The sequence below is a fragment of the Arachis hypogaea genome, chromosome 3 (assembly GCF_003086295.3).
Source record: "Arachis hypogaea cultivar Tifrunner chromosome 3, arahy.Tifrunner.gnm2.J5K5, whole genome shotgun sequence".
NCBI classification, from domain to species: domain Eukaryota; kingdom Viridiplantae; phylum Streptophyta; class Magnoliopsida; order Fabales; family Fabaceae; genus Arachis; species Arachis hypogaea.
This window is the reverse complement of record NC_092038.1, coordinates 108,395,583-108,418,614: the sequence shown is the minus strand read 5'-3', so window position 1 is coordinate 108,418,614 and position 23,032 is coordinate 108,395,583. Positions and strand designations below refer to the sequence as shown.

Below are 23,032 nucleotides of genomic sequence, written 5' to 3'. Positions count from 1 at the left end.
TCTACTTTAGGAGCATGACATGTGATGGATGAAAAAGAATGTACTTTTTTAATACCTAAGCTACATTAACCATTCTAGACAAAAGGTATCCATAAAATCCATCAAACAAAAAGTAATGACCAAAAGATCACTTCCAACTTGTGATGGATAAAAAAAATGAACCTTTTTTAATACATAAGCTACATTAGCTATTCTATGCAAAATGCACCTAAGAAATCTACTAAACAAAAGAAATGGCCAAAAGATCACTTCCAATCTGTTCAATATAGATATATCAAGAAAGTACAAATTAATTCAACAACACATGAATATTCAGTCATCTAAATACCATAAAGCATTTACTTAGCAAAACCAAATAAGTTAAGGAATAAACTAAATTGTCGAAAGAGAGATTTTTATATCATTAAAGAGCTACTGCATTTTATTGAATTTCAAAGAAATAAGTACAAACATAAAGGGCTAAATAGCTAATTTGCCTAGTGGCTAATGATATTGTGTCCAACCCTAGCACTTAATCTATTACACGAAAAAGATGCCCAAAAAACAATCCAAACAACTTATACAAAACATGACAACACACACATATTCTCATCCACTAGAATCCAATGCATCAAATGCTATTACACGGACACAACCAAAATACATAATGCCTTAGATTAGTCCTAATCAGTAGCTCTAGTTAACTGCCATGGGCAGCCACCTCAATTAACCCCATGTCCAGAGGAGCCATCATTCTCCGAGCCACGAGACTCATCAGCTTCATCAAATTGCAGCCTCAAGGATCTTCTTAACCTCTTCAACGAAGGCTTCACATCTTTCTCAGCATCAACAGAGCCTCTATTAACGCCAGCCACATACTCCTAGTGTAAACAATTGCATGAAAATATAAACCTAATTAGAGGGATAATTAATGAGTTCTAGTAAAAGGAAGTTGATTATAAAATTAAGCGCCCTGTCAAAAAAAAAATTGGCAACACTACTCACCTCTTCACTTTCATCAACTTCATCACATGAATTTTCAGAACTATCCACTTCATTAAACTTATCCACCACAGCATCAGCAGACTTTCTCTTGAGGAGAGGACACTATTAAATGACACAACATATTAGGTTCAATTTAAACACAACTCAAAAAAGAGTGAAAACTAATACAGAAAAAATAATAGAAGAAACTGCAATCATGGAACCTTAGCATCTTCATCAGCTCCCAAGTCAACAACACTTGATTCTGGTTGGGAACATTGAGGCGAACCAGCAAAGAGCTCGAAACAGCTGGAAGGAGTCAATCCCAAATTCGGTGATTTGGTAACCTTAGAGGGTTCCCCAAATGATCCCTCTCCTTTTCGTACAAACTCAGCCTTGGATAATACAAAGCACATCCGATGTAAGACATGAATAAAGGTGGAACAACCAAAAAATGAAAAATTAAGGAAAGAATTTATTTAAAAGAACCAATAGGTGCGAATTCCGTTTTATACCTTTTCAGGACTCAAATCTGAACCAGAGAGCTCAAACATTCCAAGTATTGCAGCATCATCACAAACACGCCTCACTAGATAAGTCCCTTTGAATTTTTCCATCCCAACAGGCCTACTAAGAACCTTGAACAGCATAGTTTTTCCAACAAATTCTTGGAATATAGGAGGAGACTGTGTGCCAAACACAACCTACGAACAATATAAAACAGACACAACAGAAAAAATAAATCGGTAGAAACCAGAGGATAAGAAAAATCTTTAACAATAAAATCAGCAAATAAAAAGAATATAGATTTCGAGTGACTTACATCAACATCCTTAAGATGTTATTCAAACAGCTGGGCACAAGTCTTATTCAGTAGGTAACTTGCCTCACGATCAAAGAGGACAAAAATAGAAACACCAGTGGAATCCTCAACTAACACCTTTACTCTAAACCTGGATTTTTTTAAGATGCACATAAATACTGGCCTAAGGTTAACAACTACGCAGAAATAATTAACTATTTAACAAAGCACAAAGGAAGCATTGTAAAATATTTATACCTAGGAGTCACATTTGTAACATGGATGTTGCAAAATTGACAAAAATATATCCCAGATTCTGCCTGAACACCTCTGCCACACACACAAGCAGAGTACCACCAAGGACCATCTTCAACTATTTCAGCTATCTTCGCTAGTACAACAAAGATTCCAGCCTAAAAAATAAGACCAGGTCTATAAATGTTAAGACATTATAACCAAAGATAGTTGTAATACAAATTACAACTGAAAAACTAAAATAAATACTAACAGCATAGTATTTTCAAGTATAAAGGAGGACAAAAGCATTAATATCATTAAAAAACAAAGCAGTATTTATTAAGGAATAGAAAAAGAAAATTTAACACAAATTATCAAGAGTAAACATGATAAAAAAATTAAACTGGTTCCAACCCGATTGTTATCATCAAGCGACTTCACAGTACACCTAGGTATGAGCTTCATAAAATCTTCTTCTATTCCAATATTTTTTCCAGATCCAACAATGCCAATGGGTTGGGATGCACTAACTCCATGAGGAATAGAACTGTTAACAAATAAAGCCCCAACTTAAATAAATAAACAATGACAGCAACAAAAAAAAAAACAACAGAAACTACATGTACAAAAATACCTTTTCCGAAAAGCTGCCACCTCTGGGATGTCAAGATTAAATCCAAGCTTCGATGCAAACATAACATTCTGAAGTCCAACTCTACCTAAAAAAAATATATATACATTGGTTACAGGAATATAGTGGTAAAACCAAGTGGACTTGGATAACTGACACACCTGAAATGAAATTTACATGATACAAACCTCTAAAAAACTTAACTTTGGCAAGATGTAAAACCACAATTGGCTGTTCAGCATACCCAGAAGACAGAAATCGATTAAGTTCGTCAACATATTCACCAAATAAGGCACACCGAATCCTGTGACTGAAAACGACCAACAAAATCAACTACACTATTAGAAACTTGACTATACAAACACACCAAAAACAAAAAAGAATCCCAATAAGAGTAAGGGGTAGAAATTAAAGAACGCTAACTCATTTTCAGCAAGTTCCATCACAGCCATCTTCATCTTCTTTCCATCTTTATCATATTCTTTCTCTTCCGACACAGAGACCAACAGACCCACCATATCTCAAATAAACATTAAAAAAAACTATTAGGAAATAATGACAACAAAGCAATATTCTACAAATCACAAAGAAACAAGACTTCAATCATTCCAGACAAAAAAAAGTATGAGCAAATAGCACAACATACCAACTAAGAAATCAGAATCCTCTTTGGTTTCCAAAAGTTCAATGAATGGAGAGATTGTAAGAGCGGATTTTGGAATAAAATCGCAGATAGCATCCCTAACAGTGGTCCTGAACTGGAAAATCAACTTAAATTGATGCCTAGTGGCCCTATAAGATCCTTGGTTTGGCACAACAGAGAAGAGCTTCATTACATATACTTGACCCTCGGAGAGAAGTTGTTTGAACTTGTAAATCATAGTCTTCCGAACAGTAGCTTGTATCTTGCACCCCTACCAATCAACATAAATTATAGTAAAAATCTGATAAATGACAAATCGAATACAGAGAAAAACAAATTTAAATGAAACAAAATTTCAGACCTCGATATAAAAAAGTCAAGGAGAAACACATCCAAATACAAAAAATAAACAACCAAAAAATTTTAATAGATTTAGACCACTATAACTCACAGATTCATCAACCAAAATCATTTCCATGGAGTTTGGGACAAGCTGACCAGTGAAAGTAGGAATAGTCCAAAGCCTAATCACCCTAACTTTGAGGTTCCATGCTTCCTTCTCAGGATTAATCTTATTAACCATATCCAAGGCAGTTGTCATATTGAAATGCAATTAGAGGGATGAAAGAGAAAACAGATTTCAGTTAATCAAACAACAACTAAGAAACACATACAACAGCAACATGAATGTGAGAAAAATCTGCCATGATCAATGGGTTCTGCCTTTATTTATAAACACAAATTAATTGAGTAATTTGAATTTCGACATACATAGAACCCTTATTTTGGGAGGAAAAAAAAGAAGCAAGATAGACATTTGAAAGATATTGGTGTTGATTGATCTTAGATATCAATCGAAAGATATTTATGGGCCCCACTAAATAATCCTATATATAGGACCTAAGCCAACAATATTTGATACACAAAAAATGTGTATAAATGGTAAGCTATATTAACCCTAAGTTATTTTCTATATAAATTGTAAGTTAATAGGAGAAGAGAGGATGGGATGAGAAAAGGACGAGAGAGAAGAGAGAGATAACAAAGACAACATGAGGTAACACCTAGAAAAAAGGGAGAACTAAAAATAAAAAGAAAACCTATGCATAGATTTAGGAGTGGTAGACTTAGATGATGACACCTTTTAGTATAGATATCATTATTTGATTAGGCTTCCTATATAATTATATTTTCAATGACAAATATATCATATTCCCAATGAAGATACACACAAGATAATTATCTATCTATGTAATGAAATACCAAAAACAAAGTGGACATCTATAAAGTTCAAAAATTGAGTTCAAAAGAAAAAAATATATAAATTTAAAAGGGTGAAAGAAAAAATATATTTCAATTAATAAAGCAAACTCTGTAAAAAAGTAATACAATAGGCCAAAGAAATGTGAAAAAAATATGAATCAACAAATGGGTTATGGCTTTATGTATAAACATATATCAATTAAGAGATTTGAATTTTGAAATACATAGAATGTTTACTTTGGAGTGGGGAAGAAGTAAGTAACATGGAAATTTAAAAGATAATTAGTGACCTCACATATCTAGACATCTAGCGAAAGATACTCACGGCCCCCAATAAGTAATCCTCTCCATAGATATTAAACTTAGAACAATAGATATAAATCTAGAGATATGTAGTAAACAGTCGCCCCTATCAGTAATCTTTTTTATAGATCCTAAGCTAGCAGCAATATAGATGAGTAAGAAAGAGAATATAAAGAGAATAAAAAGAGAGGGAAGTCGAAGTTAACAAAAACATGAGGTGACACTAAGGAAAATGCAAGAACCAGAATAAGAAGAAAGCTTATGCCTAGATCTAGGAATGGTAAACTCATGCAATGAGCACACCTTTTAGTTTAGATATCATTATTTTAGTAGGCTTCAAATATATTTAGATTTCTAATGAAAAAATATATTATATTTCTAATGAAAATACACACAAGCTAATTTTTTATCTAGTTAAATACACATGAATAGATACGACATCAATAATTCTAAAACTATAAGATATATCTAAATAACTAAATCAATTGTACCACAAATTACAAAAAATAAATAACTAAATCTAAATAACATGTAAGTTCAATTCAAGTGGTGTATAATAATACAAATAAGAATAAGCTTCTCGGTAATTTTAATTCAAAAAAGAGGAAAACAAAATATGTAAGTGATATGAAAGGAGTAGATGGAAAGGCAAAGATGAGATCCTTGATGGTTAGATTCAATAGAGAGAAAGTGCATTGGACTGAATTTTATAGAAATTTCCATCTTTTACCATAGAAGCCTTTTAAAATTAAATGTCTAAAAATATATCATTTTAAGAGTTAAAACAAAAGAGTTAAGAGTTCCAGTGCGAAACAAATGGTGGAAAAAAAAAAGCAGAGCAGCAACACTAATTATTTATTTAGTTAAAGACCCAAAAAGAAATAGGGCATCAATAATTCAAAGATGAAAAGCTAATTTAGCATCATAAATAAAATAAAATAAATAACACCACGATACCAAAAATTCAATCAAAGGAAACTCTCACAAGATTTTGTTTATCAAATAATAAAATAAAATTCAGAGATATGCAAAAGTCAAAAATTAAAAATTTGCTCCCACCTAAATAGAATCAAATTTTGAAAAACATAAAAAACTGATAAATAATGAAACTGACCTCAACCTCCAGCAATTAATATTGAGGTAAAAATAATCAAAAACTTTTTTCACCTACCAATTTCATACAAAAAAACAAACCAAACAAAAAAAAGTTTATAATGATAATAGTAAATGAAATAATAAAAGATGTCATTGCTTATTAAAAAAATTATTAGGCAACTAAAATTCAAGGTAGCAATTTTTTTATTTGAAAGAATAATATGTTTTCATTTTTGGTATGTATGTTCTCATCTAAGTTAAGCGACAAAGAGAATTGGTAAACTAACAATTGCTAAAACACCCACAAACTTTTTAAATTAACAACATCAAGGAAGTAAAAAGAACTTAGACAGCTGTGATTAAACCAAGGGAAACTGAATCTATTTATAAACACATCAAAAGTGGATAAAGTGCAAAAAAGCTATAATAATATCTTAATAAAGTTATATTCGAGTAAAAATTTACATATGCCATAAGATAATGCTTATTTTTTATTTTTTTTTTTATTTATGCCTAAAAAGAGAACACTAAACAAATGGCATCTAGTAAATGCACAAACATGCCAAGGATTAGTCAATGACTGTGGCAAAAGAAGATCCGAACTTGATAAACGGCATTTAGTAATAATAATAATGAATGAAATAATAAAAAAGTAACTAATATAAAAGGAGAATATGAAAAGCCAAAGAAGAGATATTTGGTGGTTACAGATTCGATAGAAAGAAAGTGCATTGGATTGATTTTTATAGAATTTTCTACTTTTTATTACAGAAGTTTTTTAAATATAAATGCATAAAAATTAATCATTTAAGAGTTAAAAAAAATAAAAGTTAAGAGTTCCAATGCAAACCAAATTGTGGAAAAGAAAAAAGGCAGAACAACAACGCTAATTATTTATTTAGTTAAATACCCAAAAAGAAATTGAGCATCAATAATTCAAAGATTAATCTAATTTAGCATCATCAATCATAATTTTTTAAAATTGAATGCATCAAAAGGTATCATTCAATGATTAGAAATATAAGAGATAAATAGCTCCAATCTGAAGCAAATGAGGAAGCCAACAGTTGAAATTGAACCATATCGAACATAGTGCTCAGAAATAAAATAACAAACAACAATAATATAAGCAGGGGAATTAAGGCCTTAAAAGTTAGAATAGTAGGGGAAGAAACAAAAGAAACTAACCCCTTTATTACCGAAGAAATGGCTTTTTACATCAACTAAGACATAATATAAGCAGGCAGAAGATAAGACCCAATTTTAGATAGTTGTAAGGGATACATAAAGAAATTTCTAACACACAAGATATCCTTACTTATAAAATCATGCAAGAAATCTAAATGAAGTACCCGTGATTATGCTCATCGGGGGCTCCACTACGTACAAACACTGGCGCAGCTTTGCATAGATTGGGAGGATCCAAAAATGAGAAAACCTACATTTACCGGATAGGCATGAGTGGTCATGGTTCTGAAAACCGAACCGGACCGGCCGGTTCAACCGGAATAATCGGGAACCGGTCACTTAGTCGGTCCGAGTAATATCAAAAACCGACTTGCAAAAAATCGGTCGAAAAACCGGTCGAACCGGCGGTTAACCGGTGAACCGGAAGAACCGTCTAGTTTTTTAGCGGTTTTTGGTTTGAAAACTAATATGCTAAACGACGTCGTTTTGGCTTTAAAAAAAAAAAAGAGAGAGACAACGCGTAAATGGAAGGAAGCCCTAATAGCAATCAGTTTCCACTTTCGACTCTCCAGAGCTCGAAATCACCAGCACCCAGCCAAGCTCGAAATCACGCAAGCTCGAAATCACCAGCACCCAGCCACCCACAGCCATCAGTGAAGCCCACCGCCATCGCCATCGCCACCGCATCCCGCAGCCAGCCATCCACAGCAGCGACGACGTTGACCACCGCAACCACCACCGCGTCCTGCTTCTCGCCGAGCCCGCCTCCTTTGTCGTCCTCGCCGAGCGTCGCCTTCTGAGGTTCTGTGTTTGATTTTGTTTGCGATTTTGCCTTCATCAGTGAATTGTTTTTGATTGCTTCATGATTTTTGTTTGCTGCTTCTGATTTTTGTTTGCTGTTTCATGAATTTGATTTTCTTTGATTTTTTTGATTTATTTGCTGAGGTTATTTGTTCATCAGTGAATTGGGTTTTGATTGCTTCTGATTTTTTTTGCTGCTTCATGAATTTGATTTTCTTTGAATGTTTTTGATTTATTTGCTGAGGTTATTTGTTCATTAGTGAATTGGGTTATTTGATGCTATAAATATCATATAAATGTTACTTCGGTATGATTCACAATTATATTATAATTATTGATAATTTTAGGATTAATGGGTTGTGCACTTGTGCTCTCGAATTTATTGAAATAGGTTGAACATACAAAATGAATGAGGGGTTCTGTAATGAGTTGCAGGTATTGGTGGCTCTTCAAGCGGCGCTGACCGTTATTGGTAACTTCACAATGTGCATTGCTGCTTACAGGATATACAAATCGTCCAGCGAAGGCTCCAAGAACTTTTGAATGAAAAAGTACGTGTATATATACTTTGAATGGATGTCCTACTCTTCTCTTGTGTTGATTCTGATTGCTAAACTATATCTTCCATGAACATGCTGATCATTTACCAAAATATGTTTAGACAACTATAGAATAGTCCCATAGGCAAAGGCATAGGTTTCACATGATTACTTGAACTCTTTTCATTACATTGAAAAATAAAGCTTTTCAAAGCTACAAGTTTGTTCAGTTTAAGAATCAAAACACAGTACCTTATTACTTGTGAAAGTATTTTAGTAAAGATTTTGCCAAGGTATTAGTTAAGAATTGTAAATAGAAAATACTCAATAATAATCATTACATTTGAAAATTTCAACATATATTTTACATCTCTAAGATCAGTTTTGTGTGTGTTTAGATAAACTACAACTTACTAGGGTAGTGGCTGGGTAAGCTTTTGTAGAACTCATTCGAAATAAACTTTATTGGAGAAATGTAAAGCATGTGTTATATATTGAAGCAAATGGCATTTGCATGCAGCCTTCCACGAGATCAAGTAAGCAGAGAAGTCCCCTCCAAAATGGTTTGAAGATGTGGTCCATTTCTTTCATAATTCACATGTCATTTTTCTTTTCAAGTAAAGAAAAGCCATCCCATCTTGTCTACCTTCTAAAAAGTCCATGCAACCCATAAAGATAATGAAAGCATTCATAATGGCTCATGAGTCACAAGTCAAAGTGTGAAACTTTGATCATCCACATGGACCTAAATTTTGATGTTTGAAGTTGTTTGTAAACTTCTAATATTAAGTAATGGATAATTTATTATGTGAAATTTTAAATTTTATTAAGTTAGAAATTATTGAATTTATATATTTAAAATTATTTTTAGGTTTTTTAATAATTTTATTTAATATTTAATTAAACCGGTTGAACCCCGGTCGAACCCCGGTCGAACCAGTGAACCATTGAACCAGTGACCTCACCGGTTTATTGACCGGTCCGATTCTCGCAACCTTGATAATTTAAAGACCATTAACAACTCAAATTGACTTAAAAATTGGGGGTATACTATTTGCATTAACAACTCAAATTGACATAAAAATTGGGAGCATTTCTATACAATAGATAAGGAACCTGAACTTCATACTCGAAATCCCCCAAAAGATTTTCCACCAAATTTTCTGCTTATGCAAACATACCAGGGTTAAATATAGGGATATTTGGAAGTTCTCAACCACCATGTACAGTAGCAGCAAAGTATATACCTCACCCACAAAATAATGTCTACAACACCTATATTTACAGCTTGCATAACTACTAATTTCACTGTACTCACAATATTGAGTGCAACATAACAACTACGGTGGAATTCCAATAGCCAATACCTAAGCCCAAATCCTACAATATTAAGGGCAAGATCACAACTACCCGATTGCCTCAAAAAGGGAAAAGAAAGGCGCAATTCATTCTATAAAGTAATTAAAAAAAAGTTTGTTGACGACAAAAAAAAAAAAGCAGAAGGACTAACTAACCACTATTGCGAGGGTTTATCACAATAAACTGAAATTGCAGTTGCGTGTTCCTGAAAAAATCAAACAAAAAGCAAGCGGATCGTGGAATTCATGAATTGTTGCAATATGATGAAGGAAAAGGAACAAAAAGTAGACTTTTTGACAACGAAGAGGCATACCTCGACGGCCTTGCGGCTCTGCAAACGGTAATCACAGAAAGAAGAGAGAGAAAGCATTAGAGAGATATTGACAGAGAATGGAATCGATGAAAGGAAGGAGATTATAAAGGAACGAACCCATTGGGATAGGTCGATGTTGAACTCGTAGAAGCTGACGAATGCAGCGGTGATGAGGATTTCCTCGACGAAGGGGTGGATGCGCTGAAGAACAGTGAGGTTGAGGAGCTTGGTGCTGTGCTGGTCGAGATTCGGCATGAGCTTCCCGTTCTGAGACATTATGGAACCGCAAACACAGACCCTAGAATTTTGCGGGTTGGGTTTAGGGTTTGGATGTGTTGTGTGCCTCAGACTGAGAATGGAAAATTAGTACTCAATAAACAGAAAGCAATTTTTATTTTCATTACACAGTAAACATTAAGCAACGCGAAAAAACATTGAATCCAAATTGGGCAAATCGAACTACTCCAATTACGTTCTACAGTTCACAACCCACGATTTTGATAAACTTCACAATCAGGCAGAAAAATTCACAAACTAACAAACCCTAAAACTTAATTGACGAAAAATTAGGTGATCTAAAACAGCTTAGCATCATTAAATTCTCATCGAATCCGAAAGAGAAAGAGAGACGAGTCCATTGCAAAGAAAAACCCCAAAAACTTCGGTTCAAAACTTTTACCTAGAAAATATAGAATTGGATTTTCTCGGGAAACAAACAACAAAGAAAAATATAGAGTTGTATATACCTGGAAGATGAATTCGGCGTGTTAAAGGAGGAAGCAGGTGCAGTATGCTTAAACTTTAAACTTTTACCTCTCAACTCTCAAGAATGAAGATTCTTCTCCATAGTTTATTCTCTCATATTTCCAGTCCTACCCTTTTCATTTTTATTTTACTTTGATAATAATTTTTAATTAATTATTTAAAATTAGAATTTAGAAATTATATCATGTTTTAGCGGAACCATATTTATATCATGAGTAATATCTAAATTAGTTGCCAAAAGTTTTTTAATTAGATATATATTTTAATTCTCAATAAATTTTAGTTATTAAATTAATTTTTAAATTTTTATTAACAAATAAAAATACATTTTTTATTAATTTTATTTAAAAAAATAAGAGACTATAAATAAAAACAACTGCAAATATGGAAAATTACTTTGTAACTAATAATTTTATTGGAACAATTGATAAACTCAAATAACTTGAAGCACCACAAAGAATTAATAGTTATTTTGCTTTACATTTTGTCAAATAAAATGTTGAGAGACTCAAACAAAAATATCTAAAACATTTTTTTTTAAAGATATTTTTTAGTAGTTAAAATTTAACATATATAATCGATTAAATCATGTTATTTTTGTCAAAATTAGGTTTGACAAATTGATTTAACCGAAAAAATAATGAATCAAATTTTGAACTGGTTTAAATTAATATTTTTTTACATATAAAAAATAACTACAATACCCTTGTTATAGAAAATGATTAAAATACTCTTATTATATATATATATATATATATATATTAATTCTAAATCCTAACCCTATGATAGAAAAATAAAGGACTAAAATTTTGGATTCTCAAAATTAATATATATAATAGAAGTATTTTAGTCATTTTTCATAATAGGGTATTGTAGTCATTTTTTATAAAAATAATATTAATTTATACTAGGTCAAGATTTGATTCACCATTTTTCGGTCAAATCAATTTGTCTAGCATAATTTTGACAAAAATAACACAATTTAATCGATTATATGTGTTAAATTTTAATTATTAAAAAACATCTTTATAAAAAAGACGTTTTCAACGTCTTTATTTGAGTGGCTCCCTAAAATATTTTACTGTCACAAAATATTAATAATTAGCATGCTTATTTCATTAATTCCATTCAAACTATTCATTCATCACTATATTAAATCAAACTTATGTCTTTTTTTTATATGTATTGCACCGTAAAAAATCAATTTCAAAGTGTTAGTATTTATCAATTAGTACTTCTCAAATATTATTGCAATGCTTAAACTATCTTTTCTTTTGTTAAAGTCATTCTTTATTATTGATCTAGCATATATTAATTTTTAAGTATACTAAAGACACTATAAAAAAGATTGAAATGACAGGAAGAAATCTTTCACATCTCATCTCCATTTAATTTTTTCTTTTGAAGTACTCAACAATAACAAACAAAAGATTTTAGAAATTATCTAAACTCCTGAACCAATATTTCATGTCCCATCTTCATTTAATTTTTTATCTTGAACCACTTGATAATAATAAGTGAGTGAAGTGATAAAAGATGCAAAATAATAAATATAGATATAGGTAAAAATAGATTGTTAAGTAATGACTACACCTACCCTTTAATATGTTGAGATAGTCAAGACCCATTTAGCATAGTTCATTATAACTTGCTCATGATAAAACTTATGCAACTGAAAATTATTTGGCAAACTATCACTGTGTTATGTCTTTTTAAGAGAAAGAGATTGTACCATTTCTTTTCAAATTCATAGAAATATATAACCATAAAAATATAACATAATGAATAAAATATTTTACACCAAGTTAAATAAAAATTCTTACAACACAAATAATGCATATGAACTTAAAAATAAAGGATAAATACTACAAATGAACCAGCAATGCCATACATGATCTTTCTTGGACAATGCAACTTGAACCAATATTTGACATTGGTAGTAACACTCATACACACTTAACAAACCACAATAAATGAAGACATAGTATTCCATTAAAACTAACTCTAAATAGCACCCAACCCCTAAAATTTTAAGTCCTAAGTCCTACCAGCATATTTGGTAGCAAAGCACGACTATTACAACTTTCTAAGTAATCTATTATACGGGAAATAAAGTTTCTTCATATGCATGGATAGATCTAATTTTAACATGATTATCATAAAAAACCTGATGAAGCCTGTTTCTTGTGCCTTCAATGGGGTTATATCGAACAAAAAAAACTGAGAGTACGCAATGACTTGAGCCCCAACCAGTTGTAGGTGCCTCTCCATAACTTGAATAACATCATGATCAACTATAATAGCTGGCACGTACAAAGTACCTATTCCATTATATGTAAATAGTTGTGACCAGTTAACACCTTCATCAGTGTCACTTACCTGCCATATAACTGAGTTGTATGAATAGAATGTGTGATTATTTGATGTCAAACATAGACATCCATCTCTAACCAAAAGGCAACCACAATGAGACATAACTTCAGGAGGGACATAAATTTGTCCAAAAGTCAATGTCATCAATGAGAAAGATACAATATATGATTGGTCACCGTCTTCACAGTCAGCAAGCCAAACACAACACCGTTGGCTACAACATACGAAGGATCCAACCGTTGCACATATAAAGGACATGAAATCCTAACATGCCAGTTCCTAGTGAAACTTGTATACATAGATAAAGTGTAAGCAGTGCTGTCGGGTTCATCTTCAAAAATATGCAAAATTGTATAATGAACACTATTCGAAAAATGTGCAAAGGCATAAGTAAAGAAACCCTCACAAGAACTAAGTTGCAAAGGATCATCTAGTACCCGAGGAATTTGAATAAGTGGATTCCAAATCACCAAGTGGCTTCTTCTTCCAAGGGAGGAGTAACGGATACAGAAGACTCCCATCTCAACTCCAATGAGCTGAAACTAATCGTGTTGGGTTAAAAGAAAAGGCAAGTTCAGGTAGCCAGTTTCTCCGGTAAGGGCATCAGTCTTTATGATCCAATCCACCGACGTAATTATAGGAGATGCAAACCCAAAGTGAATGAATAGTGAGCAGCCACGCCTTTTCCATATCTTTGAATCCTTATCAGAGAAGGGTCAAATTAGGTGAAAGAACCTTAGATAGTAAATGTATCGTAATCAAATTTTGTGTTGCAAGATCGTAACCCAGAAAGTTTAACATCTTTAATTTGATTCTTGTTGGGTTACTGTCTAATATTTAGGATTATTATTGGGGTATATTATCTTTTTTATTTGTTCTTTGCTCCCTTAATTAATCTATATAGTAGTTGTTGTTGTAGTATTTAAAAAAAGAAAAACTATTAAGTGTCCTCGTAGTATTTTGCCTCTTAAGTTTTACCCTATTGATTTTTTTTGACTTTTTGAGAAATTTTAATTAGAACAGAAAGATCAATAATATAAGGCATCCAGATCTTATTAAAATAATTTTAAGTAATTAAAAATATATACCAATCAAAAAAATAGTTGATTTTAAGATGACTATTTACTTAAGTCAGCACAAGTTCATTTCTTACGCTACAAATAATTGAAGTATATGACTAACTTATGATGGTGTTTTTATATGTTCTCAGGAGGTTTTTGGCAACCCAACAACATTGGATCCAAGGAAAAGAAGCAACTCTAAGGTTTCGACTATATCACGGGCAGGTAAGTAAATATATATAAATTTATGTCATGTATCGTAAATAGCATGTGAGTTACAGCATTTAATTTGAACTGTAACATGTAATATAGGGAGACAGAGCTCTACCACCATGTTTTGAAGCAATTTATGGACATGAATTAGGGTTGTCATGCTACGCAATTGATGAGTGGGACAATTGCTTAGTGTTAGATATAAAAAGTAAAAATAAACAGAAGGCTATAACTAAGGGTTCATTCGAGCTGATTAGGAATTTTTATTTTGTCGGGAAAGGAAATACTATACAGTTTACCTATGCGGGTTTTAGGATATTTTTCATTTCACTTTTCGATGAAATGAACCAACCAATTAAAATTTTTCCTGAAAAAAACTTTTATGTGGGGGATCGATTGGACCAAAACACATTGAACAATGTCAAAAGAGTATTTCATCTAGATTACAGCAGCAACAATAACTCTTCCTCACCTGATGTTATGATACTGTCTGGGTCTGAACCATCCGAGCTTCAAGACTCATCAGATGAGGATGAAGATTCAACAATGGAGGGTAATAACCCTAACAATCCAATAATTATGTCTGATGAAACCAATTCAATCATTGAGTTGAGCGAAGACAGTTCTGAAAGAGAAGAAATAGCTGAACATAGGTAATGTGACACTTAATTTATGTATTTATCCATAAATTTTATTTCTAGATAACACTGAGATAAATTTTAGGTTGGAGACTAACAATTTAAACTATCATCAAGCAGGTACAATCCAGAGGTTTCCTATAGAAAGAGACTGACAAGTACTGACGTGATTGGAAGTAGATTGGTAAGTTCATTATAAATAATTCATATCAATTTTATGCAAACACATCAAATTTTGATTATCCATTTACAATACATAACCTTAAGAATTTCTCCCAAAACATTAACAATGCTTCATTTTTTGCAGTACCTGGGTGCTAGTTTTGCTGCACATCTCACTCCATTTGGACATGGTTCCATTTGGCAGATCGCTGGTCCATCATCTAGCGGAGACAACAATGTCTTTTTTTTTCATTTACTCAAAAGTCAAGGAAGAAATACAGAGTAGAGATTCGGGGTGGATTGGGCCAAATGCTGTCAAACTTATAACCTGAAGAAAAATGACACCATTATCCTGAAGATGGACTCCTTGCAAAACCGCCGAATAGATCTGACAATTTAAAGATCTTAAAGCCTGTGGGTGATTGCGATACTAAAATTTACATTCACCATATTTTGAACTCATGAAGTGTATTGTTAATATTATACTGTTTTCAATGTCTATGTTATTATAAAGTGACAAAGTTTATATGTATAAGCTTCATCCAAAACTTGTTGGTCTTTCTGAGCATAGAAAACTTCATGGATTGAATGGTATAGCGCATACTATTTCTGTTGATCTTTACATTATAACATGATGCAAAATTTGTTTACCTATTTACAATTTACATATTCACCATATATTGAAAAAAATGGATTTAGCAATAATTGAATAAAATATAGTGAATACATCATTCATTATATTCAAAAAAACAGTGTTTTCGTATACAGTCACAGTGAAAACAGAATTATTATTATAAAATATATAGTTAAATTTACTCTACAATAAATCAACTAATCAAAATTTTGTCACTAATGTTAAAATTGTGTATTCAAAGAACTGGGTATTTAAGTCTCAAATTGACATGAGAGAGAGCCAATAAAATCCAAATATTTTTTAAATGACTTCATCTAATAAAAAAAAATTAGTCAAATAGAAAATCATGAGTGACTTTGTGGTGTACATATATCCTTGTCATCATTTTAACAAAGAATGAACTTTTTTAATACCTAAGCTATATTAGCCATTATAGGCAAAATGCACCTAAGAAATCTATCAAAACAAAATAAATGGCCAAAAGATCACTTCCAACCTGTTCAATACAAATATATCAACAAAGTACAAATCAATTCAACAACATATGAATATTCAGTCATCTAAATACCATAAAGCATTCGCTTGGCAAAACCACATAAGTTAAAAAATAAACTAAATTGTGAAAGGAGAGATTTTTATATCATAAAAGAGCTACTGCATTTTATTGAATTTCAAAGAAATAAGTTCAAACATAAAGGGCTAAATAACTAATTTGCCTAATGGCTAAAGATATTGTGTCCACACCCTAGCACTTAATCTATTACATGAGAAAGATGCCCAAAAAACAATCCAAACAACTTATACAAAACATGACAACACACACATATTCTCATCCACTAGAATCCAATGCATCAAATGCTATTACACGGACACAACCAAAATACATAATGCCTTAGATTAGTCCTAATCAGTAGCTCTAGTCAACTGCCATGGGCAGCCACCTCAATTAACCCCATGTCCAGAGGAGCCATCATTCCCCGAGCCACGAGACTCATCAGCTTCATCAAATTGCAGCCTCAAGGATCTTCTTAACCTCTTCAACGAAGGCTTCACATCTTTCTCAGCATCAACAGAGCCTCTATTAATGCCAGCCACATACTCCTAGTGTAAACAATTGCATGAAAATATAAACATAATTAGAGGGATAATTAATGAGTTCTAGTAAAAGGAAGTTGATTATAAAATTAAGCGCCCTGTCAAAAAAAAAAATTGGCAACACTACTCACTTCTTCACTTTCATCAACTTCATCAAATGAATTTTCAAAACTATCCACTTCATTTAACTTATCCACCACAGCATCAGTAGACTTTCTCTTGAGGAGAGGACACTATTAAATGACACAACATATTAGGTTCAATTTAAACACAACTCAAAAAAAAGGGTGAAAAGTAATACAGAAAAAATAACAGAAGAAACCGGAAGCATAGAACCTTAGCATCTTCATCAGCTCCCAAGTCAACAACACTTGGATTCTGGTTGGGTAAATTGAGGCGAACCAGCAAAAAGCTCGGAGCAGCTGGAAGGAGTCAATCCCAAATTTGGTGATTTGGTAACCTTAGAAGGCTCCCCAAATGATCCCTCTCGTTTTAGTACAAACCCAGTCTTGGATAATACAAAGCACATCCGATATAAGACATGAATAAAGGTGGAACAACCAAAAAATGAAAAATTTAAGAAAGAAATTATTAAAATGAAACGATAGGTGCGAATTTTGTTTTATACCTTTTCGGGACTCAAATCTGAACCAGAGAGCTCAAACATTCCAAGTATTGCAGCATCATCACAAACACGCCTCACTGGATAAGTCCCTTTGAATTTCTCCATCCCAACAGGCCTACTAAGAACCTTGAACAGCATAGTTTTTCCAATAATTTCTTGAAATATAGGAGGAGACTGTGTGCCAAACACAACCTACGAACAATACAAAACAGACACAATAGAAAAAATGAATCGGTAGAAACCTAAGGATAAGAAAACTCTCTAACAATAAAATCAGTGCATAAAAAGAATATAGCATTCGAGTGACTTACATCAACATCCTTAAGATATTGTTCAAACAGCTGGGCACAAGTCTTATTCAGTAGGTAGCTTGCCTCACGATCAAAGAGGACAAAAATAGAAACACCAGTGAAATCCTCAACCAACACCTTCACTCTAAACCTGGATTTTTTTAAGATGCACATAAATACTGGCCTAAGGTTAACAACTACGCAGAAATAATTCACTATTTAACAAAGCACAAAGGAAGCATTGTAAAATATTTATACCTAGGAGTCACATTTGTAACATGGATGTTGCAAAACTGACAAAAGTAAATCCCAGATTCTGCCTGAACACCTCTGCCACACACACAAGCAGAGTACCACCAAGGACCATCCTCAACTATTTCAGCTATCTTCGCTAGTACAACAAAGGTTCCAGCCTAAAAATATAAGACCAGGTCTATAAATGTTAAGACATTATAACCAAAGATAGTTGTAACACAAACTAAAACTGAAAAACTGAAATAAATACTATCAACATAGTATTTTCAAGTACAAAGGAGAAAAAAAGCATTAACATGGTTACAAAACAAAGCAGTATTTACTAACGAACAGAAGAAGAAAATTTAGCAGAAATTATCAAGAGTAAACATGATAAAAAAAATTAAACTGGTTCCAACCCGGTTGTTATCATCAAGCGACTTCACAGTACACCTAGGTGTGAGCTTCATAAAATCTTCTTCTATTCCGATATTTTTTCCAGATCCAACAAAGGCAATGGGTTGGGATGCACTAACTCCATGTGGAATAGAACTGTTAACAAATACAACACCAACTTAAATAAGTAAACAATGATAGCAACAATAACAACAAACACAACAGAATCTACATGTAAAAAAATACCTTTTCCTAAAAGCTGCCACCTCTGGGATGTCAAGATTAAATCCAAGCTTTGATGCAAACATAACATTCTGAAGTCCAACTCTACCTAAAAATTATATATATATATATATATATATATATATATATATATATATATATATATTGGTTACAGGAATATAGTGGTAAAACCAAGTTAACTTGGATAACTGACACACCTGAAATGAAAATTTACATGATACAAACCTCTAAAAACCTTAATTTTGGCAAGTTGTAAAACCACAACTGGCTGTTCAGCATACCCAGAAGACAGAAATCGATTAAGTTTGTCAACATATTCACCAAATAAGGCACACCGAATCCTATGACTGAAAACAGCCAACAAAATCACCTACACTATTAGAAACTTGACTATACAAACACACCGAAAACAAAAAAAAATCTGAATAAGAGAAAGAGGTAGAAATTAAAGAACGCTAACTCATTTTCAGCAAGCTCCATCACAGCCATCTTCATCTTCTTTCCATCTTTATCATATTCTTTCTCTTCCGACATAGAGACCAACAGACCCACCACATCTCAAATAAATATTTAAAAAAAATACTATTAGGAAATAATGACAACAAAGCAACATTCTACAAATCACAAAGAAACAAGATTGCAATCATTCTAGCCAAAAAAAAGTATGAGCAAATAGCACAACATACCAACTAAGAAATCGAAATCCACTTTGGTTTTCAAAAGTTCAGTGAATGGAGAGATTGTAAGAGCAGATTTTGGAATAAAATCGCAGATAGCATCCCTAACAGTGGTCCTGAACTAGAAAATCAACTTAAACTGATGCCTAGTGGCCCTATAAGATCCTTGGTTTGGGACAACAGAGAAGAGCTTCATTACATATACTCGACCCTCGGTGAGAAGTTGTTTGAACCTGTAAATCATAGTCTTTCGAACAGTAGCTTGTATCTTGCACCCCTACCAATCAACATAAATTATACTAAAAATCTTATAAATGACAAATCAAATACGGAGAAAAACAAATTTAAATGAAACAAAATTTCAGACTTAGATATAAAAAGGGCAAGGAGAAACACATCTAAATACAAAAAAAAAGAGTAAAAATTTTTTAATAGATTTAGACCACTATAACTCACAGATTCATCAACCAAAATCATCTCCATGGAATTTGGGAGAAGCTGACCAGTGAAAGTTGGAACAGTCCAAAGCCTAATCACCCTAACTTTGAGGTTCCATGCTTCCTTATCAGGATTAATCTTATTAACCATATCCATGGCAGTTGTCATATTGAAATGCAATTGAAGGAATGAAAGAAGGAACAGATTTCAGTAAATCAAACAGCAACTAAGAAACACATACAATAGCAACATGAATTTGAGAAAAATCTGCCATGATCAACGCGTTCTGCCTTTATTTATAAACACAAATCAACTGAGTAATTTGAATTTCGAAATCCATAGAACCCTTATTTTGGGAGGAAAAAAAAAGCAACATAGACATTTGAAAGATATTGGTGTTGATTGACATTGGATATCAATGGAAAGATATTTGCGGGCCCCACTAAATAATCCTATATATAGGACCTAAGCAAACAACAATTGATACACAAATAAGGTGTATAAATGATAAGCTATATTAACCCTAAGTTATCTTCTATATAAATTGTAAGTTAATAGGAGAAGAGAGGATGGGATGAGAAGAGGATGAGAGAGAAGAGAGAGATAACAAAGACAACATGAGGTAACACCTAGAGAAAAGCAAGAACTAAAAATAAAAAGAAAATCTATGCATAGATTTAGGAGTGGTAGACCTAGATGATGACACCTTTTAGTATAGATATCATTATTTGATTAGACTTCCTATATAATTATATTTCCAATGACAAATATATCATATTCCCAATAAAGTTACACAAAAGATAATTATCTATCTATGTAATGAAATACCAAAAAGAAAGTGGCCATCAATAAAGTTCAAAAATTGAGCTCAAAAGAAAAAAAGATATACACTTAAAATGGGTGAAAGAAAAAATAGAGTTCAGTTAATAAAACAAATTTTGTAAAAAAGTAATACAATAGGCCAAAGAAATGTGAAAAAACTATGAACAACAAATGAGTTATGGCTTTATGTACAAACATATATCAATTAAGATATTTGAATTTTGAAACCCCAATAAGTAATCTTTTATGTAGATACTAAACTAAGAACAATAAATATAAATATAAAGATATGTAGTAAACAGTAGCCCCTATCAGTAATCTTTTCTCTACAGACCAAAGCAAGCAGCAATATAAATGAGTAAGAAAGAGAATAGAAAGAGAATAAAAAGAGAAGGAAGTGGAAGTTAACAAAAACATGAGGTGACACTAAGAGAAATGCAAGTGCACTTCAAATATATTTAGATTTCCAGTGAAAAAATATATCATATTTCTAATGAAAATACATACAAGCTAATTTTTTATCTAGTTAAATACACAAGAATAAATACACATCAATAATTCTAAAACTAAAAGATAAATCTAAATAACTCGATCAATTGTAGCAAATATTACAAAAAATAAATAACTAAGTCTAAATAACATGCAAGTTCAATTCAAGTGGTGTATAATAATACAAATAAGGATAAGCTTCTCACTAATTTTAATTCAAAAAAGAGGAAAACAGAATATGTAAGTGATATGAAAGCAGTAGATGGAAAGGCAAAGATGAGATCGTTGTTGGTTAGATTCAATAGCGAGAAAGTGCTTTCGATTGAATTTTATAGAAATTTCCACCTTTTACAATAGAAGCTTTTTAAGATTAAATATCTAAAAATATATCATTTTAAGGGTTAAAACAAAAGAGCTAAGAGTTCCAATGCGAAGTAAATGGTGAAAAAAAAAAAGGCAGAACAACAACACTAATTATTTATTTAGTTAAAGACCGAAAAAGAAATAGGGCATCAATAATTCAATCAAAGCAAAAATTAGAAATTTTCTCCCACCTAAATTAGAAACCCTATTTGAACTCAATCTCTTGTTCTCATTCTGTAGTTTTTGAATTCAATGCCTCTACCATTCCTACATACAAACAAAAGAACATGAAAAATTCATCCCTACCTAAAACAACAAACAATGAGACACCGAAATAGAAAAATATCATCAAGCCAAAATGGCCGTAAACTGGCAAAGGTAATGTAACAAAAATAAATATGGATAAAATATAAATACCTGGAATTTCAGCAACCAAGGCACAAGCCTTTCAATTAGAACCCCGAAAGGGTCTTCAAAATTTAGTTTAATAGTTGAACATTTAATAGTATTGTCAAACAGTTCAAAAATTTTAGCAACCATCTTTCACATATCCTCAATGAGCAAATTAACATTACACAACTAACCTCAAACGGATTACTCCGCAGAATGCCGCTTGATAGGTAAATGGAAAGAATTTTCCAACATCATCTCTACCATACCCAAATGTCATTTGGGTAAGGTCATTGGTTCCAAATAAAAAGAACTCGGCTTGATCATCAATCTACAAAAATAGATGATAAAATTAGCTAGCTAGTTTAAATAAATAATTAAGAGTATGGGAGAGTAAAAATTTTGAGCTCATATATATATTTGGTAACTGGGTTCCAATGAACACAACTCTTTGAAAAGCAAATAAGCAATAGAAGACATATGACTTCAATATAAATGGTTATTTTTCTAAAAAAAAACACCATGCACAATGCATGCAAGTTGAAACAGCATAGTAACTTCTTCGATTACAAAATTGGAGTAACTATTATTAGATAAAGGATTCATTAAAGGATGCCATTCTCTATCTTCTCTTCCGGTTACTGCTTTTATCACCAGCGAGATCCTTCTAGAGAGAGAGAGAGAGAGAAAGAGAGAGAGAGAGAGAGTAATGATCTGATTTTTAAATATGAATTTAATATGATCCAAAAACGAAAAGATTGTGCTCAAAATCAATTTTTCCTTGCTCTCAAAATCTGAACTCTTGTTTGCTTTTCTATTGTGCCATTTGTCATAGAAATGAATATAAAAAATGGTATACCTTTTTCAAATTCCTCGCTTTTAAAGGTAGTAGAGCTCCCAATAACCACAGGCTTTGCAGATATTTCAATCGCAGAAATCTTCATATCCTAGTTTGATTCTTATCCGCATAGATTTTAACATGAAAAT

At 32.1% G+C, this 23,032-nt stretch overlaps 2 protein-coding genes and 1 long non-coding RNA gene across 4 annotated transcripts; 1 reads left to right on the top strand and 2 right to left on the bottom strand.

The window, feature by feature from the left end:
• Window positions 1-392: 392 nt before the first annotated feature.
• LOC112790867 (replication protein A 70 kDa DNA-binding subunit B) lies at window positions 393-11,079 on the bottom strand. 2 transcript variants are annotated; one of them, XM_025833467.3, is made up of 16 exons: window positions 10,884-11,023; window positions 10,255-10,486; window positions 10,138-10,155; window positions 9,980-10,029; window positions 7,290-7,375; window positions 3,280-3,547; window positions 3,057-3,153; window positions 2,822-2,943; window positions 2,637-2,721; window positions 2,417-2,549; window positions 2,024-2,178; window positions 1,787-1,916; window positions 1,479-1,667; window positions 1,188-1,358; window positions 985-1,086; window positions 393-860 (listed from the first exon to the last, which is right to left on the bottom strand). In XM_025833467.3, exons 6-12 carry the CDS (start codon window positions 3,512-3,514, stop codon window positions 1,805-1,807), a joined length of 939 nt encoding a protein of 312 aa, XP_025689252.1. In that variant the 5' UTR covers window positions 3,515-3,547; window positions 7,290-7,375; window positions 9,980-10,029; window positions 10,138-10,155; window positions 10,255-10,486; window positions 10,884-11,023; the 3' UTR covers window positions 393-860; window positions 985-1,086; window positions 1,188-1,358; window positions 1,479-1,667; window positions 1,787-1,804. The 2 variants fall into 2 exon arrangements, with proteins under 2 accessions (XP_025689252.1, XP_025689253.1); XM_025833468.3 differs by lacking the exon at window positions 7,290-7,375 and having other exon boundaries at window positions 10,884-11,079.
• On the top strand, window positions 7,656-8,825 carry LOC112790868 (uncharacterized). The gene is made up of 2 exons (XR_003196950.3): window positions 7,656-7,926; window positions 8,362-8,825. It is a non-coding gene; the product is annotated as an uncharacterized lncRNA (long non-coding RNA).
• Window positions 11,080-16,413: 5,334 nt separating the features above from the next.
• On the bottom strand, window positions 16,414-19,813 carry LOC112790866 (uncharacterized). The gene is made up of 11 exons (XM_072231992.1): window positions 19,553-19,813; window positions 19,327-19,423; window positions 19,092-19,213; window positions 18,870-18,954; window positions 18,647-18,779; window positions 18,252-18,406; window positions 18,015-18,144; window positions 17,707-17,895; window positions 17,210-17,311; window positions 16,935-17,084; window positions 16,414-16,479 (listed from the first exon to the last, which is right to left on the bottom strand). The coding sequence occupies exons 2-11, from the start codon at window positions 19,398-19,400 to the stop codon at window positions 16,414-16,416; spliced, it is 1,206 nt and encodes a 401-aa protein (XP_072088093.1). The 5' UTR covers window positions 19,401-19,423; window positions 19,553-19,813.
• Window positions 19,814-23,032: the final 3,219 nt, after the last annotated feature.